The following is an 18,674-nucleotide window of genomic DNA, read 5'->3' as shown; positions in this document are numbered from 1 at the left end:
TAAATTGCTGAAAATACATAAAAAGTTAGAACAGGATCATTATTCTGTGATGACGGACGGATGGATGGACAAATAGACAGACAGACCTCTTATTAATATTCAGGTGGGTGGGTTAAAAAAAAAATCAAGAGTGTGAAATGAGAGTGGACTTGACTAATTAAAATATTAAGAAATTTTAACATTTAGAATATTAAATTTATGTTTTACAACCCTATGAAATGTCAGTTTAGAAAACCACTTAAATCAAACATTTTATGTCTACTAGTTTAACGTAAATAAATGACTTTCCCTTAAGTTGTGTGTGAACACACTGTAAGTGACAGTCAAAGTAGAGAATTTTAACCTTATTTGTGTGACAATTACTTTCATAATCATCACAGTCCATTGATACACTTCGTATATTAAAGTGTTGTATAAATTGAAAAGGTGGGATGACAGATAGGAGGAAAAACCCATGAGGAGAAGGTAGGGGAAAAAGGAGAGGTTGAGATCTTTTGAGGGAGATGGGTGTGCCAGTCTTGGGGCAGCGATCTGCGAGACATCCCCTGTTCTATCTCACTTATCTCCAGGGGGGTATCGGGATGGGGGGTTTGGCAGGGCACAGCATTCCAGTCAATTTTACACATCCTCACACATGCACCTAGTTAACAACTGTCTGGAGAGGTAGAACCGAGGGATCTGTGTGCAAAAACGCGGACACAGACACACAAAGATGCAAACAGACAAACACGTGCAGATATTTCAGTGTCTCCTGTTAGCGTTCTGGGTACCTCCATGTGGCAAGGCACAAAATCAAGATGGGCAGTTGACACATGACGCGTCTATGGACTTTCTTCATTAACATCAAGATTTCAATGAATATTAGGTCATCATACTTTGATAAATTATGAATTTTTCATTTTTTAAAAAGTTGCTGTATAGTAAATGTATATGTAGAAATTGCCAACTCCCCTAAAGTATTTCATATCAAAAACTTATATGCACAGAGCAAGCTCAAGCTGTGATACATTCATAACTGAGCCAAATGTTCAATAATAAATCAAACTAATGCCTAATCTTCAAAGATTTATAAAAAACAAGTCAATTGCAAAAGACTGTAGTGATTCAAGGGGCAGCATGAGCCTCACAAACAAACAAAAGCTTTTAAATGTTCCATCCTGTTCAGTTCAAGATGCGGATTGGGAACAAAACGTTTTCTTCTTCCACTGTGCCTAATGTGCCTCTATACTCTTTGCATTTGCTTCCCAATTATTTTACACCACACATTCCTACTGGGTCTTAAACCATCTATTTACGTATTTTTTCCAGTCACTTTGCATTAGTAACACAAACAAGACAAGTTCATGACGGCAGAACCGTCTGAAGTCCACGGACATAGAAAGAACAGCGTATCGTCCAGTTTCTCCACCGTTTGCACAGACCACAAAGTCACAATGTGCTTCTCTTTATTATATTTCCCTTTAAAAGAGCTAAGCGAATGTGACAATTATATTCTCCCTTCCAATTCAATAACACATGTCGTAATAGAAATCCACATAAACTGAAATACAATACAGATTTCTTTTTTCATTACGTTAAAAAGAACACAAGGTGGGTGGCCATGATCCATTGCATCTCAAGTAGTTCGGAGAGCAGACATTTTGAGGAGTTACTCTAATAAACAAACCTTGCGTTATAATGTCATCACATTTTCATTCATACCCCTAATGAACAGGATATTCCTATTCAACACTTTGTTCTTTTTTCATGACAGATCACACCTGATGCCCTGGTTATGAAATTAACGATAGCTACTTTAGTTATGACTATGTAAACAACTTTTAAAGAGATTACAATTTCAGCATGACCCTATTATTAGAGAGGGTCAACTGTTCTGCAACATATCAAAAACCACAATGAGAAAATGACTGTTGTTACATACTGGATGTAATGTTTTTTTACTGGATGAAAAAAAAACACATTTTTGAGGGATTTTTACTGCCCTCTGGGCCAACACAAGAGTTGCAGATGTGGTTCTTGGATCTCAAGTAAAATAATAATATAAAAATAATATAAATGACTAGCCCATGGACACAATGTCATAAAATGACAAACCTTCAATATCAGGCAGCACAACGCTCTATGAAGTGTGGAAAATCAGGAATCTATGTGTTCAGCTTTGACATGATCAAGTCTCGACACTCGATTGTATTATACAATGATTTTCAAATGGAGTAAATGATGTATGTGAAAATCCTCATCCTTCAAACATTCAACAGATAATGAAATCAAACATCAAGTTCTCATCAGTTCTGTGGTCATTACAGACAGTATAAATCTTTATAGAAAAATAAAATAAAAAATTGTAGGATAGTCAAAACCAAATATATTGCAGTTTAACTCTTACGGGGTTAGTTTACCCCCAACAATTAAATTATCCTATAATTTACTCACCCTCAAGCCATCCTAGGTGTATATGACTTTCTTCTTTCAGTCAAACACAATTAAAGTTATTTAAAAAAATATCCTGGCTCTTCCAAGCTTTATACTGGGAGTGAATAGTAACTGAGATTTTGAAGCCCAAAAAGCGCATCCATCCATCATAAATGTAATCCATACGGCTCCATGGGGTTCATAAAGGCCTTCTGAAGCGAAGCTTCAAAATATATATCAAAATATCAACAATCCTTCAAAAATATCCCTATTTATAGCTTCCGGAAACATTCGTCCACACGTTTTGTTTTGCTCTATCCCCTGCACTTCAGCCGGAACTCGACTCGAGTACGGAAGCCAGTGATTCAAGTTTATAAAGTTGTAAATATGGATATTTTTTATACAAACCCACATAGCTTCACTTCAGATGGCCTTTATCAACCCCCTGGAGCCGTATGGATTACTTTTATGATGGATGGATGTGCTTTTTTGAGCTTTAAAATCTCAGGCGCTACTCCATTTTAAAGCTTGGAAGAGACAGGGTATTTTTTAATATAACTTTAATTGTGTTTGGCTGAAAGAAGAAAGTCTTTTACACCTAGGATGGCTTGAGGATGAGTAAATTATGGGATAATTTTCATTTTTGGCTGAACTAACCCTTTAACACTGAAAACAGATGCAACAAGCTTCTTTGTGCTTGTATAAAAGTTTATAAAGTGTAAGTGTAAGTTATAATAAGTGTAATTAAAATAACCAATCTGAACTTGTTCCAAGAGGTTTCATTATGTTTTGTGGAACAGCGTATTTGAAGCTATAAAATATGATTTATAAAGTTTGTTTTTGCATAACTGTTACAATGAGTATAAGATGCACTTTTTAGTCGCCACATTGAGCACTGCATCTTTTTATTGTGTCCTGCTCCATCTAATGGTGATGTGCAGGCAAATACTAGTATAGCTTCTATGAATTTATTCACCCTCGTTCCAAACCGGTATGATTTTCTTTATTCTACAGAACACAAAATATATTTTGAAGAATGTTGGTAACAAAACTGTTTTGCACGGACAAAAAAAACCACTGAGATATTTCTTAAAATATCTTATTTTATGTTCCACAGAAGAAAAAGTCATACAGGTTTGGATTACCTTGAGAATGAGTAAATGATGACAAAAATGTTCATTTAAAGACTCGCTGGAAAAAACAAGAAGGAAGTTACAGTAATGTACTGCTAGATGTTCCCATTGTTTTAAAAATCTATGATGAACAGAAAATGCAGGAAGAAACAACAATTGATCAACAGCCAAGCAATTTTGTGTTTTGTTCAGTAATAAGTCTAGCAATGTAAAGGTGTTCCACATATAAGCAGAAACAGGTGGCCGGAGGAGGAAGTGAATATGACTCAAAAGTAAGGTGGCAGATAAGAAGTTCACGAGTTTAGCCTCTAGGTTCCAAAATCAGGTCGACGTTAACTTTGTTCCGCTCTAACAGGAAAGGGAGCTACTTGCCGCTACGCTCTGTTTTCCCGCTTTCCCAGGTGAGTCAAATTATGATCGGAACAGCAAAAGGAACTAAAGACAGAGGAGTTCAAACTGCATCTCCAGAGATGGTGGGTCAAATCTCCCGCTTCTCATAAATGAGGCCAACAGAAGCCTGGATAGAAGAGTGCAAAAGTGTTCAATCATAAAACCGTGTCATGAGAACTGGCATAAGTAGTTAGGTGAGTGAAAACAGAAGCTGTGTGAAGTGGAGTGTTGCAGACTACTGAAAGGATAAAGCATATTAGAGACCGTTACACAGCCACTTTCCCTGTGGATCTGCGAGCAGGCACGCCTCATTGACGTTTACGCTCCTAGATGCAGAACCTTGATGTCTGCATGACAGACACTGTGTGCATGCTCCACATGCAGTTAACATCAAAATATCAACATTCTCAGTTTCAAGGAAAGGGATTTCTGAGCAAATAAATCCTTAAATGTGCCCAGGAAGTTCCAGCTAATAGCAACATGCTTTCTTAATTAAGTCTGTCAACTCGCCATTAATTACGGATGTAATACAAGACAGAGAGTCAGAGCAGCTTTTCGTATGCAGTCACGGGCCAGCACTCAATGGTACAAAACGCACGCATGCACATGTGTACATACAGGACCACCTGGCCTTTTCGATGAATAACAAGAGATTAAACTTCCTTGCAGCAGTATTCCAACATTTGTTGGTTTTTAATAAGGAAAGGGGAAGAAATTTTCACTTGAACATTTTGTTCAGATGGGGGAAAAAAAGCAAAATCCATTCCAATTGACACTACATGAGAAGTGCTAATGATTAAAAGCATGCTTACAAGCACTGTCAGAAGCAAACCTCCAAATCCCTGCGCAACACAGGGAGAAGGAAACTAAAGGTAGAGCTGACAGCATAAAAAACAGACAAAAAGGAGAAAAGAAGGGCGAGCGAGTGAGAAAACTGGTTCTTCAGAGCGACTAGAGAGTGGAGCTCACACTAATGCCTCTGGGCTCGACTGAGGCCTCTTTGGCAGAGACTCTCCGGCCATCACAACATCCATCACTCTCCTCCCAGGACAGACAGGGAAAACACTCAGCCTTTCACCTAGAGAGAGACTGCGTTAGCGGTCCGTTCGCTCTCTTGCTCGCTGGAGAGGCCTCTTAATTACTCCTACTCACAACACTTCATCTGCACCATTAGTTCATGTACAGAAAGCCCTGGGGATCAAATATGAGTTATGATAAATAAAACTTTATTCAAAACATTGTGAGATACTGCTCTCTTGGCTGCCACTCAAATATTATTTGCGTTTTCCCTCTCTTCGCCCTCGACTTTATCTCAACTAAATCGGGCGAGTCATCTTTGAAGTGGTGATATACTTCTTATCGTCTGATAAAAAGAGAGAGCAACGCATCTGAACAGTCAAGGTTTGGAGGGATGCCAACATGTGAACTTCTGAAAGGTTTCAGCACCTCATTGAAACAAGGATTAGATCTTTGGAGCAGACTCCTAACTGAGAGAGATGGAAATGGAGACCTGAGGGGACATCACTGAGGTGAACAGAAAGGTTGCGTGAGACAACCTAAAGTGTAATATGTTACACTTTAGCAGTGTCTAATAGTGCTCAGAATATTGCAGATGCTACAAAAGATTATCAAACGCTGAGATGCATCCCAACAAGAAAAAAACATGACCAGTAGATATTTCTGGGCCAAATAACTTTCTGAGGAAGGGGAAAATTTTGCCAAATGGATTCAAATTATGGAATAACCGATACATTATGGTAAAATGAGTTAAACCGAGCTATGAGTCCTACACTGAACTAATTTCTTTAATTAACAAACAATGAAGGTTTACATATATATTCACATAGAAACACACACAATTCATATACAATTATAAATATATATAAATGTATATTGGCTGCCTATCAATTGGCTATTGAAAAAAAACACTGTTCAATCAATATATCAAACCACCCAATACACATTATAGTGCATTCTATAGCTTGTTCTATTCAAACAATACAGTAAAAAGTTTACAGTTGAGAACACAAGGAAACTCACCAGCACAGTCTACATTGATCAGACTGACGGTGGATGGGATGATAGAGGTGTCCAGTGTGTATAAATTCCTCAGGGCCAGATGCACCATGCTGATCTTCAGCCTCTCTGGAAGGAGGGAGAGCAGGAAGATGGGCAAATAGAAGGCGTACCGCAGTCGACAGAGCACAGGGGTCATGACCTTTCCTTGAGGGCTACAGGCCATGCGCTCAATCGTGGGGAAGAGCATCACTGCCTTTACAACCTAAGGATGAGAAGTACATATGGAGATTTTTTAAATGAACCAGGGTCAGAAAAAGCTATTTCAATTCCTGCTCTTTCTCTTGGCCCATTTACATTTGGTCATGTTAAGTAACTGACACTTACGCAGAAAACCAAGAACAGCCAAACAATATGTTACATACTGAGATGTAACGCATAATATTTACGACAGCATTGCAAGCACTTATAATCATAACAAATGACATGTCTTAATTTCAATGCTTAAGAGTTATCAAGCTAAGAAAAATGACGTGTCTGTGCTCTCGCTATATTATGAAATTGATAGGAGAGACAAGGGAAGGAGGGAACAGAGAGGAGAGAGAGAGACTTCCAGAAACAGGAAACACCTGCCTCTGTTTGGCCATTGAGTAGAAGGCAGCTAGACTCATTCAGTGAGTAAGACAGAGTGGATGTGCTTCATCTGTCTCTACAATCCTTTGCAGTTGCAGCCAAGTATTTTTCAATGAAACTAAACAGTGCAATATCTTCAATTCTCTTGTGTAAAATATGTGATAGCCAGCACAATTCTTTGTCAGCAGTGCCAAATGCAATCTATTCAGCTTCAAACCACTAAACTTCAAACTCAGCTAGTTCTGCAATCCTGAAAGAGTGCTGGTTTCATCACGCCCCAGCAACAGGCGAACGGGCAAAGTTCTGCTGCTGCTGAATTTATCATCTTAACGGGCCTTAAGGAACTGAAAAATATATATTGCTGTCAGTGGGAAAGATATCAAAATCCGAATGGATGAGCGATTCACATCCCAGAGTTCCTCTGTCATAACAATTACAATTGAGCCAATTTCAGAATGGAGATCAAATTAGTTGCTCTGTTTATGTGTGCGAAGAAAAAATCTATACAGTTTACTCAACTATAAACTACATTTTCTGGAGTGAATGTGAATGATGCTTGTAAAACCTACGGTGTTCTGGGTGGTTGCTAAGACACTACTTTCCAGTTGGTAAGATGTTCTGAGCAGTTGTTAGCAGGTTGCTATACAATTGCTAAGATGTTTTGTTGCAGTGCAGTTTGTAGGGTGTTTTGTTAGAATGTTAGAATCCTTTGTTTGTCAGGATTCTACAATGCAGCTACTAAGGTGTTCTAAGTACGAGTAATAGTATTAGTGATAGTGGCCACTAATAAATCTATACACAGCTATCTAATACAAATACGGATACAGGAAGCATACAAACCTCTCACATAATACTTTTCATCGGCCTTTCACTGCTCATCCTGATGCCCATCATTTGTCAGACAAGAGAGAGAGAGAGAGAGAGAGAGAGAGAGAGAGAGAGAGAGAGAGAGAGAGAGGAGGGGGGGGGCAGTGAAAGAGAAAGGGAAAGGTGAAGAAGAGGGAGTTGTGTGCAGAGCAGGTGATCTTTGATGTGCAAGTAGTGCTTTTGACAAGAAGCAGTTCCTCTTCCTGGAGGTCACAGGAATGTAACAAAGAACACAGAAAAATCTGACAGAGTCTCTGGGAGTGGCTCTTTAATCAGAGAGACAGACGGCCAGTCATACACACACGCACTTCTACTTCTAGAGGGTTTCTTCTCTGGTACTGCTGAGGTCAGGAAGGGGGAAGGAGCGATCTGCATCTGGAGAAGGGGCGAAGAGAGTTTAAACGTCACAATCTGACTTCCACGGATCTGTGATGTGAGGGTGCAATCTGATAGTGGAGGAATGTTAATGATGCACAGATCTACTGGAGCTTCAGACAGCATGATGGATCATACAGCAGTCCAGACCACATCTCTTTCAACTCTACCACTAACAGTGAGTATCTCAATGGTAATCGTGATGCAACGACCGCCTCTCCTCACGTTAGCACCACTCAGTCCCTTCGATTGATGCCTTGCAGAGGAAAGGGCGATGTATTGAACTCTGTTGGAAGTGTGTGAAAAGGTCCACCTGAAGACAAAAGCACCTTGTCACCACTACCCTTAGGAAAAGACTGGTCGTTTCCTCATGGATTCCGATGGGAAGCAGGAGGGAAATCCCATGATGTCACTATCATTTTGATGAATGAATGCACCAAGCCAGGCCATCATGCCCTGATCCGTGGTTCTACCAGGCTGAGAGAAACCACTGCCCTTTGCGTGCCAGACCGAACAACCAAAAAATCTTGAGTTTTCACAACCGTGTGACTCCAATGGGCTGGACAGTCCGTGGTCACGTCTGGGAGCATTAAAATCTGGAGATGTTGTGAGGGTAATTTGAGACAGGTCAGTGTGCTGTAATGTTTACGCTTGTGTTTGGCTCAAGCTGTGACTGTAACGATGTTTTATTTGAGTAAAGTATGAAATCACACCAATACTTCAGGACTGTCGGTCTGACCTCTGCTCCCCAAACAGAGGCCCACCCAGAACGCTGCGACACACTTGCCTACAAGTTAAGCCACACATCCAAGTCCTCATGTCTGGGAAGAGAATTTTTGTCACATTTTTGTGTCAGGGGAACTTGAGTGTTCCTTTAATCTATTTTTTAACTGCAATCAGAGTAATTAACCAACATGTCTATGACACTAATAAAATGCAAAGCAACACTTCAGCCAACAGCTGTTAAATCAAACTTTACATCTATGCAAACAACATTGGAAATGACATCACCTTCGCAGGGCACATGGCAAGATGGCTGCAGCAGGAGGAGTCATAAAGCACTTTCCTCACCTAAAGGTCCCTAGCGCTCTACCTCAGGCTGAGATGTTGGCTGGAAAAAGGACTGTAGATTTCCAATCCCTGCTGCAGCCTCACAGCAACAAATCAATTGCTCTCTTTAGACCATCTATTCTACAACTGGCACATATACGGTGTCACTTTGTTACAACAAGTAAGTACTTCAAAGGCAACAGGGAAGACTTTTGAACTGGACTCATGACAGAGACAAACAATTTAGCACCTCCATGTGCAGTGAATCAAACACTTCCTCAAGTTTTAGGAAGGTTTTCCAACCTACCTCATGCTGCTCCTGGTTTGAAGCTGAAATCTGCAAAGCTTCTCCTCCAGAAGAGCACTAAAGAAGCCCCTACCATCATTTACACAGACTGGTCTCTTCTACTCCAAAATAAATATCTAGAGCCCATAGTAACAGTTTCTGATTATCACACATCATATGTTACCAGGCATAATCACCAGGTTGGCTTCCTGGCAGCCAGCAATCTGGAACTAGAGAAAATCTTTTCTCCTTTCGTGCATGTTTGCTCTGAGCCACGCCATAATTCAAAAAGAACAGATTCGAATTTTGAAAGAAACAAAAGGTCTACATGATTGGCAATGTTTTAATTAGCTGGATTGAAGCATATTTTTAATAAATTATGAAAGAGGAAAGAGGATCAATGAGTGTGATTAGGAGGTTGTGTCATCATTAAAGAGAAAAAAGACCAGCTAGACTAAAAGTGGTTTGGATGTGGAATGTCTCCAAAACTATCAGAACATATTTTTATCGCACTGCAAAAAAAGTGGTACATAACTGCACTGGCCCCATTAATGTAGCTAAAATCCATTTCCCTTTGCCAGGAGGAAAACACACCACTAGTGAGGGCAAACACTAAAAAAGATGTTAAGAGAGAAGAAGGAAAAGATTTCTGGGTAGAGAAAATGCTTGAAAATAAAAAATGATAAGGAGCACATCTTAGAGCAGGAAAACCCCAAAGGAAGAAAGAAAATCAAGGTTCTTTTCCATGTTATTTAATCTCCTGACCTTTTAAACAGCAAGAAAAGGGAACAGAAGTGTTTTATTAGGCTGCTGATTGGCATTGTCTTGCTGAGCTGACAATGCCAAGTTTAAAATCGCTGAGGTGGTTCTGTAGACAGCAGTGCAATGCTGTTTAATGTGGAGAATCGAATAGAATCAGTAGATAGACTCTAGACAGGGCACAGAAACAGGAAAGAGGTTGTGGGTCAGCGGTCATTGGGGAACTTTTTTTTTCAATTCACAATGAGCAAATATATAGGTTTTCAAGGATGTTAATAAATGTGAATAATCTCGACAAATCCTTTTTTTGGGGGGGGGTTGAAATTTTATTCAACCATGTAAATTAAGATTTTATTTGGTGACTTTGAATGTGCTGAAATTCCTCTAAATACGTACATATTTTACCTTCAGTTTAAACTCCAAATCAGATAAATGCATTTATTGTGTTTTAACGTTTAATTATTATAAAATTATTTATAGAAAATAACAGACCATATCCAGCAACTGGTAGGGTGTGTGCTACATTAACTGCATTTTAGTTCAGTGAATGCCTTCTCATCCAGGTGCTTATACCTTGAGATCTGGGTCTCTCTTGATCATCTCCAAGATGATGTAGCAACCGATGGAGTGGCCAATCAGCAGCAGGTTGGTCCCCCGAGGCACATGCTTTCGAAGGAAGGCCAGCTTGTGTTCAATCTGCCCATCTAGCCCAAAAACATCCTTCTCTGTCACAGACGCATCTTTGAAGGAAAAATAGGGGGAAAAAAAGAATAAAGCTCTCACACCAAACCCAATGTACATTGTACATCATCACATGGTGGCCAGGACCGTTGCCAATACTTTCATCATGACCTAGAACTAGTAAATACAGCAAATAACATAATTAGACAAAGCTGCTTAGTTTGATCGATTGTGGAGCTCCGATCACAGCTGAATGTGAATTGTAAAGGATCCAGAAGGCACTTTAAATTGTTAAGCGCTCCATATAAGAAGTTTTCTTTCATCATCTTGATCTTGTTCTTCATTATTTCTTTGGAAAGGAGTAAAATTACGCTCTATTGAATAATCGCAGTAACTGGAGATCCTGATAATGCTTGGCAGGCTTTGATATTAATATCTTCCTACAGGTGCTGAATTCACCAGTATGAACCTGAGAAAGGGCAAGAATTAGAAAGACAATGGACTGTACAGAAACAAAAGAATGACAGAAGAAGAGAGAAGAAGCTGGACTGAGGTGGGGTGAGGCTGAGGCATTTATCACTGTGATGAGTTATGAGAGCAGAACTGTTAATGATGAGACAGGGGGAGAGAGGAGTACCAGAGGGGAGAGAGAAATAACTCAAATTAGCTTCAAGACATAAATAGACAAAGTGCTCCTTCATGAGACATCTCACAATATATGGTTTCTGGAGCACACTGCATCTTCTCCTCTTTCTAAAATAATAAAGATATCTCAACTGACGTAGTTGCACATGGCTAATTACTTAGACCTGTTTTATGATGAGAAGTGCTGGAATAACAAATCCTAATGGTCTCGTAGATTACCTCAGATTGGACTCTTGTTGAAAGACAAATTAACATATTTTTATAAATTGTTGTATAGGCAACATGTTAAAAAAAATGACACCCCAAATATATATCTATATATAACTGTTTGATTTGAGAAATTAATTATATATTTTTTGCAAGAATATACAATATTTGTTTTTACATTGTTTTAATGTAGTGTTCAGTAGAGTAAAATAGATCCGCTACCTCCACTGACCTTCACATCTTTAAAGAAGATAAAAATGGAGTTTAAAAAAAATGAAAGGGGGTGGGGGTGCCGGAGAAGCAGGAGGGGGACCACTAAGACCAAAAGGAGTGCATATGACCTTAAGGTACAGAAACATGCAGCAGAGATAAAAAGGAAGCCGAAGGGAGGAGGAACCAATGAAACCCATTCAAAAAGTTCAAAACGTTAAATCATTTTCATTGCATAAAATACCAGTGGATGTACAAGAATGATAAGATAAGACAGGGTGAAAAAAAGACATACACATTAAGAGGGGCCTGAGACAAAATGCAAGATTCAAAACTGTGTGCCATATGTGCATTACAGCTCAAAGCTGGGTTTTGGGTTTGATGGAAAATTGCTAGGCAAAAATCACAGCCAAAAATCAACATAAAGGTCAAATGGCATGTGATGAAAAAGAGAGATAATATGACTTGTTTGTGGATTCTGTGGCTATAAACAAGATATATAACATAATGTATAAACATAAATATGGATATGTTTTTGACAAGTTCACAGAACCAAAAAAATCAGTTCATGTATTATGAGTTATGAGTTAATTATTATGAGTTAATAATGATTTCCCAAACGACTGTTTGAATCTGCTCTATCTAGTAATCTTTCTGACAGATGCTCTTTAGCCTAAAATGTTGATGTTATACAATACCATTCAAAAGTTTGAGGTCAAGAGAAGATAAGATAAAAAGATAAGATTTTATTCAGCAAGGGCATATCAATCAATCAAGTCACAGTAAAGACAGTTATAATGTTACGAAATCAAACAAATAATGTTCTTTTCAACATTCTTTTCATCAATGAATCTTGGAAAAAGATGATTACAGTTTCCACAAAGCGATTAAGCAGCATAACTGTTTTCAGCATTGATAACAATAAGAAATGTTTCTTGAGCAGCAAATCAGAATGATTTCTGAAGGATCATGTGACACTGAAGACAATGCTGAAAATTCAGCTTTGATCATAAATTACATTTTAATAGAAAATAGTTCTTTTAAATTGTAATAATACTTCACATTATTACTGTTTTACTGTATTTTTTATCAAATAAATGCAGCCTTGATGAACATGAAACACTTCTTTATTATAAGTATTTATTGGTTATTTTGAAAGTTTTAGGATGCTGAGTAGGACCTTAAATGGGGACAAACTCAGCATACACATCATTTTAGGAAAAACTATTTAACCAATAATATTTTTTTAAAAGTACTGACAGGCTCTCAATCCAGGGCTATTTTCATTCATGAATACAAGCGAGAGATCAGACACTGAGCCGTAAAGTCAGTGACCTGTGCATGCACACACATTTAGCTCTCCCCAACCACTCCTTACCCCTCATTTCCCATTTTCCAAATCTGATCTTGATTTTTTCCCGAAGGTTCCCACTGAAGTTTGCCTACAAAGGGGCCCTACATGTTTATCTACCAGCACAGAGGGGCACTATGAGCTCAGAGCCCAAACACCAATGAGACCAGTTCACACAATGAGCGGCCTCTCAGGATTACCTCATGAACATTTAAGACTATCCTACATATACAAAACCAACATCCAGCTACAATGACCTACCTAAATTCACCTACATTAAAGCAATCTTGAACTGCTGGAAAGATGGTTAAAAAAAAGAATTCTTCCTATATTACATTATATATTAATTATATTATATTATTAATAAACCCTATTTTTCATTTCATATAATATTAACAACACTTTTTAGTTGTTTTTATTGTGTTGTGTTAAGAAATAAATCACATGACAAATACAGTATCACTCAAAGCACAATTTAAAGCTAACATGAAATAACATTACCAAGTGAAAGGGTGGAGGACTACTTTTTTGATTGGGATGTAGATGCTATAGATTCATTTCACCTTCAAAACCATCTCAACATATCCCAATGTTAATGCTTGTTTTTAAATCAATTGATATATGTTATTACTATCATAATTATATTAACATTTATATTACCATGTAACATTTTGATATTACTATAGATAATGCGCGCTGTTTGAATTGAGCATAATAAGACAAATAACGTGCATTGAGAAACTAAATAGGGTCAATTTGGACTTAAAGTGCCCCTATTACGCTATTTTAAAGTTTCCTAATGTTGTTTTGGAGTCTCCTACAACAGGTTTCATTCTCTCATAATATACATTTGCACATAATCATTTTCAATGATTCTCAAACGACTCGTCAGATGAATCAATCTCTCTAAATCCCTCCTTTCTGCAAACTACTCTGCTCTGATTGGCCAGACAGCTCAGTCTGTTGTGATTGGTTTACCGCATAGGCTACAGCGCGCGTGTCGAAAACAAAAACGGCCATTGGCATAACAACATCAGCTGTCCTGAGGCTTCCTACACCGTAGACTAAACACAGTAACGAACAATGACGTAGATTTTACCATATCAATCCGAGCGAGAGTGCGATGATGAAACACTGGAATAACTAGTTCCCGAACCTCCATCACAAGGACGACGCGAGCAGGACGTTTCTCAGTGATACACTACTCAGTTTGAGGTATATAATGAGATGTTGCAACTGGAATTCCTCACCATCAGCATTAACAAGTGCATGTCCATCAACAAACCGATTATTTTACTTGTACTTATTTACTGAGTATTTTTCTAATTTATTGCGGTGAACATGTGGAAACTGTATCAATAACAGTGCATAGCCTACATTAGCCAAGCTCTAATGTGAATGACTGATGTAACATAATCTTGCTCCATGCTTAATCTTTCCTCAAAGTAGTGAGAACGACAGACAATCTGCATCAGACACAGTTTTAGGTAATAGTGGCCCACAACTGATTAGCAGAAGTATTTCAGTAAGACAGTAATAATGTGATTTAACCAGTTAGCAGGAGACCTACACAATATACAACTCAAAACAAAGTATTTTGAACACCATCTTTCAAGAGCAAGCGATATGCGAATCCTGCATTGAACTCCGAGATTTGAGAAGTAGTTGTCAGTAAAATAAAGGGAACACAGCAAAAGTTTAGGATTATACTGCTGTGGTATCGTGGTAAAGATTCATTTTAACCACTAATTCTTCACATGCTCGTCCTTGGGCAGTGAAAAAAAAACTGCCTTTCCCTTTACATTGTAGAGCACAGCGTCTTCTCGACATGATGCTGTCCAGTATCCACAGGAATCAGCTGCAGTGTTTGAGGGGGTTACATTTTTTCCTGGTGTCTGCGCGAGCAATAAGTGGGCGGGCAATATGCTAATGTTTCGTCTTGGCGTCACAACGAAACGGCTTATGACTCGTTTGAAAAATTCATTTCATTGACATTGAGTCGACTCTTACTTTTGAAAGACAATAACTATATATACGGTGCACTTTCAGATTTAAAACATTGCAGGATGTTTTCATTCACTTAGAGCTATGTTACACACTACATGAAAGGTCATTTTCAAAAATCCATAATAGGGGCACTTTAGTTTTAGCCTAAGGTAAGCAATCCAAAGGATATCCTTCTGGATATGGAACAGGAACAAAATTAAAACAACCTGTAATGGATCCAAAAAAGCATTTATGCAACATATGGCAAACACAAATTCCTAAAAAAAAAATATATAAAAAAAAAAATAAAGATCTGTTGGCAAGAGTAAGCGATGTATAGGGAGCAGGCTGTTAAATGATTATATCCCCCTCTCAAAAATGTGCAATAAATGTGTGGTGCATATTTCACCCTGGGATCAGGTTACTGAATATTAATGTCAAAAGGAACCACAACAGAGTTGTCTTACTGATTAAAAATGGGTTGATATAGAGGGCTTGTCCTTTTGCTGTTGTAAGCATGATTAGAGGATCTTAAAAAAGAAAACTGTAAGTATTTGAAACACAGGAGAATTGTTGTTTGCATGTATGCTTAAGAACGCAAGATCTACATCAGTCTTTAAAGATGTCAAAGACAACCAAAATGCAGCTAATAAAAAAGGCCATGTTCAACATAGAAAATGTAAAACAACTAATGGTTACAACTAACCCGTACAAAGAGGTATTAGATAACTTTTGTTTTAAATGCAGTGTTTAAAAGGGGTCAAAATGCTTCCCACCAATGCCTATGCCTCCAATCAGCAAGACAAACATGAAACCTAACCTGACTACAAATGGTCACAAAGGGTCACATCAACCAAACCGCTTAGAACAATCTATTTCCCTTTTACTATACCCCAGGCAATCTTGCAAGAACGAGGGAAATTCCTATTTTATGCCTACTTTAATAGCTTGAGCATAAATAGAGGGTAATTTAGTCATATCGGAGAAGGGAAAGTAGATTTTGAGTAGTAGCTCTCTTAATACGCTCTGACAAAATGAATGAGATGTGTAGGTCTTGAGGACGGCTTGACCCAGGGCAGGATTATTGACATTGGCAGAGTCCAAAATATTCCCTGTGTTTGCATTAACAGATATTTTTACTGTAATCAAAAGGCATCAATCACGAATCGCCAACCACAGGAACAGTTCCTCCACAGAGATTTGGCATGTTTACCCCACTACCGTTTCCCCCTGCTTTTGTTTATGTTTCCAAGACACAGGGATGTAATATTACTTAATATATGCCATAAAATAAGTCCAGCCCTATATTGCCAAAGGGACTGAAGTTTTTGGCGGTGAGAGTTTAAGATCTCATCAATGAACTCTAAGTTTCTCTATGGCTGTGCTGGATTGGACGAAATGAGGTTTCTGTGGGTTCGAATGGCTGTGCCTGATGCTGACCGCTGGCTGACCAAGTGCTCTTTGAACAGCAGTAAATCAATGGGCAGCATTCACAAGGAAAGCCACCAGTGACTTCTGGAGGAGGAAGCTGGATTTGAAAACCTGAAGTTGTTTGAAGGGTCATCTAAAGAAGAAACCGCAAACCAGATCTGACACCCAAGTCAGTGACGCCACGGTGTTATGGAAGACAGAAGACCACCAAATCTACAACATGGCAATACTGAATAATATAAATATCAAATGGTAAAATGTTTATCAAACGGTATCAATCAGTTTTCAAATGGTTTAAATGGCATATTTTGAAGTAATTTAAAAAAGTAAATTTATTTTTAATTCAAACAATGTTAAGCATTATTTATATACTACTATAGTTTTTATTAATGTTTTGAAATATCTTTTATTTTTATAGTGAGCTTTCATTTTTACTTTAAATTGAATTAGTTTAAAAATATATATATTAGTTTTTATTTATTTCCAGTTAGTCATTTTAGTACTTCAGCTTATTTCAGTTAGTTGCCAAAACAACATTTCTAATTTTTTAGTTTAAGTTTTTAATTTTATATTTAAAAAAAATAATTCTGCTTTATTTTAATTGACTAAATAGTTTTAATAGTAAACAATAATAACCCTGATTCAAACTGCATATTAAATAATTCATAAAAATTCTTTGCCAGTAGTGTCCATAAACAATAGCAAAAATAATGACTGTTTTCAAACAGGTATCTTGAACATGTGACAAAACAGATAGTCCCGCCCTCAACCCATGCAACTGGTTGAGCCAACATTGCTGTTTCAGCCTGCAAAACTGCAATGACAGCATATTAGTACTGAAGGAAACACAGGAATATCCAAACAATAAATCACTAAAACAGTTTAATCTAACATAAAAAAATAAAATAAAAACGTTCTGCAAGTGCTTGCATGATAAAAAACAAACGCTTCCTAGAATCTCTTTGGCAGTTTTTAGTTGATTACAGTCTGATATACTACATCCTCAGCAATGAGGAGCAACACAAGCAGCTATTTCTTCAGACAGGGGCATCTGCGAACCAAATGGCAGAACATGATGAGGGATGGATCATTGAGATGAACAAGACAATGTGCCGTGGAAAGAAAAGCCCAGTATATTTGATACCACCGCGCTTAAGACAGCCATTGATGGTAATCAAGAATGTCACTCAAAGAGCGAGAGTGGGGAAATGAAATTGAACTTTTAATTGTGTCCCTGCTTTCATCTGTGCTGCCTTGGCAAACGCCTGCCGCTTGTCATCTCTTGGCATATTTGAATCCGTTGCTGAGTTTGGACTTTTAATCATCCAGCTCGTGATTGCACGACATGATATGAACAGCAATGAATGTCATCGTCTTTTGTGTGAGCCAGAGATCAGCCGTCTGTCACTGAATACTTTAAGACCATGATTCCGGTAAAAGTATTCCATGTGTTCACAATAGAAAAGCAATTGTTTGATACTTCAGATTGTAAAAAATATTAATATATCCTACAGTTTCACAGACAAGGCTTAAGCCTAGTCCCAGACTAAAATGCATGTTCAAGCTGTTTTAACTGAAAACAACTTGACATATCTTAAAACATTGTTTTTTCTCAAGATGCACATCAGTAATGTATTTTTCTAAGGCATGTTTATAAAAGGTAAATATCATAATTGAACTAAGGCCTAATACTTGCTTAATCTAAACCCGGTCTGTAAAACCAGGCCTTTCCTGGATTAGCTAAGAGATCGTTTCAGTTTGCTGAAAATTTCAGATGAGCTTCAAGAAGTTTTGTTCTGGCAAATCTACTGATTTGATTATGGTCATTTCTGTTTATCGGGTGGCAAACAGACCACAATAAGACTAAGAAGTGCAAGGTCCCTGCAGCTTGTTTGTCTGGACAGCTAAAGTGACCAGTGTTCATCTAGACTCTCCTATCCATCAAGCAAGCCAGTAAAGTGCTGTTTTTGGATATCCCAGCCATCTGCATGTGGTTTATCTTATTACAGGTGAGGGCTTGGTAATGTCTTTCCCACGTAGCAAGCTCAATAAAAATGTCCATGCTGCTTTATGGATGAACATGCCGGACTGTCATATACTGGTTCAGGCAGAGGAGGGAGACACAACTTGGCTCGTTCGTCAGTCCCGAATGCATTCCACCTTACTGTGGGCTCTGTGAAAAAATTCCAGGAGGAGCATCCCGCACTCTGACAGACACTACAAACCAGCATATCAGTCAGAA

At 38.1% G+C, this 18,674-nt stretch overlaps 1 protein-coding gene across 2 annotated transcripts in view; it reads right to left on the bottom strand.

The window, feature by feature from the left end:
- ldah (lipid droplet associated hydrolase) overlaps positions 1-18,674 on the bottom strand; it is a 39,770-nt gene that overhangs the window by 7,470 nt on the left and 13,626 nt on the right. For both annotated transcript variants that reach the window (XM_079853659.1, XM_079853660.1), the window contains exons 4-5: positions 10,495-10,661; positions 5,976-6,216 (exon numbers count right to left, since the gene is read on the bottom strand). In XM_079853659.1, coding sequence (XP_079709785.1) covers positions 5,976-6,216; positions 10,495-10,661 — 408 coding nt within the window. The remainder of the gene's footprint in view (positions 1-5,975; positions 6,217-10,494; positions 10,662-18,674) is intronic.

This window comes from Squalius cephalus (genome assembly GCF_949319135.1).
Source record: "Squalius cephalus genome assembly, chromosome: 20".
Classification (NCBI taxonomy): Eukaryota; Metazoa; Chordata; class Actinopteri; order Cypriniformes; family Leuciscidae; genus Squalius; species Squalius cephalus.
Note: the sequence above shows the minus strand (reverse complement) of the source record. Positions and strands in the feature narration are given on the sequence as shown.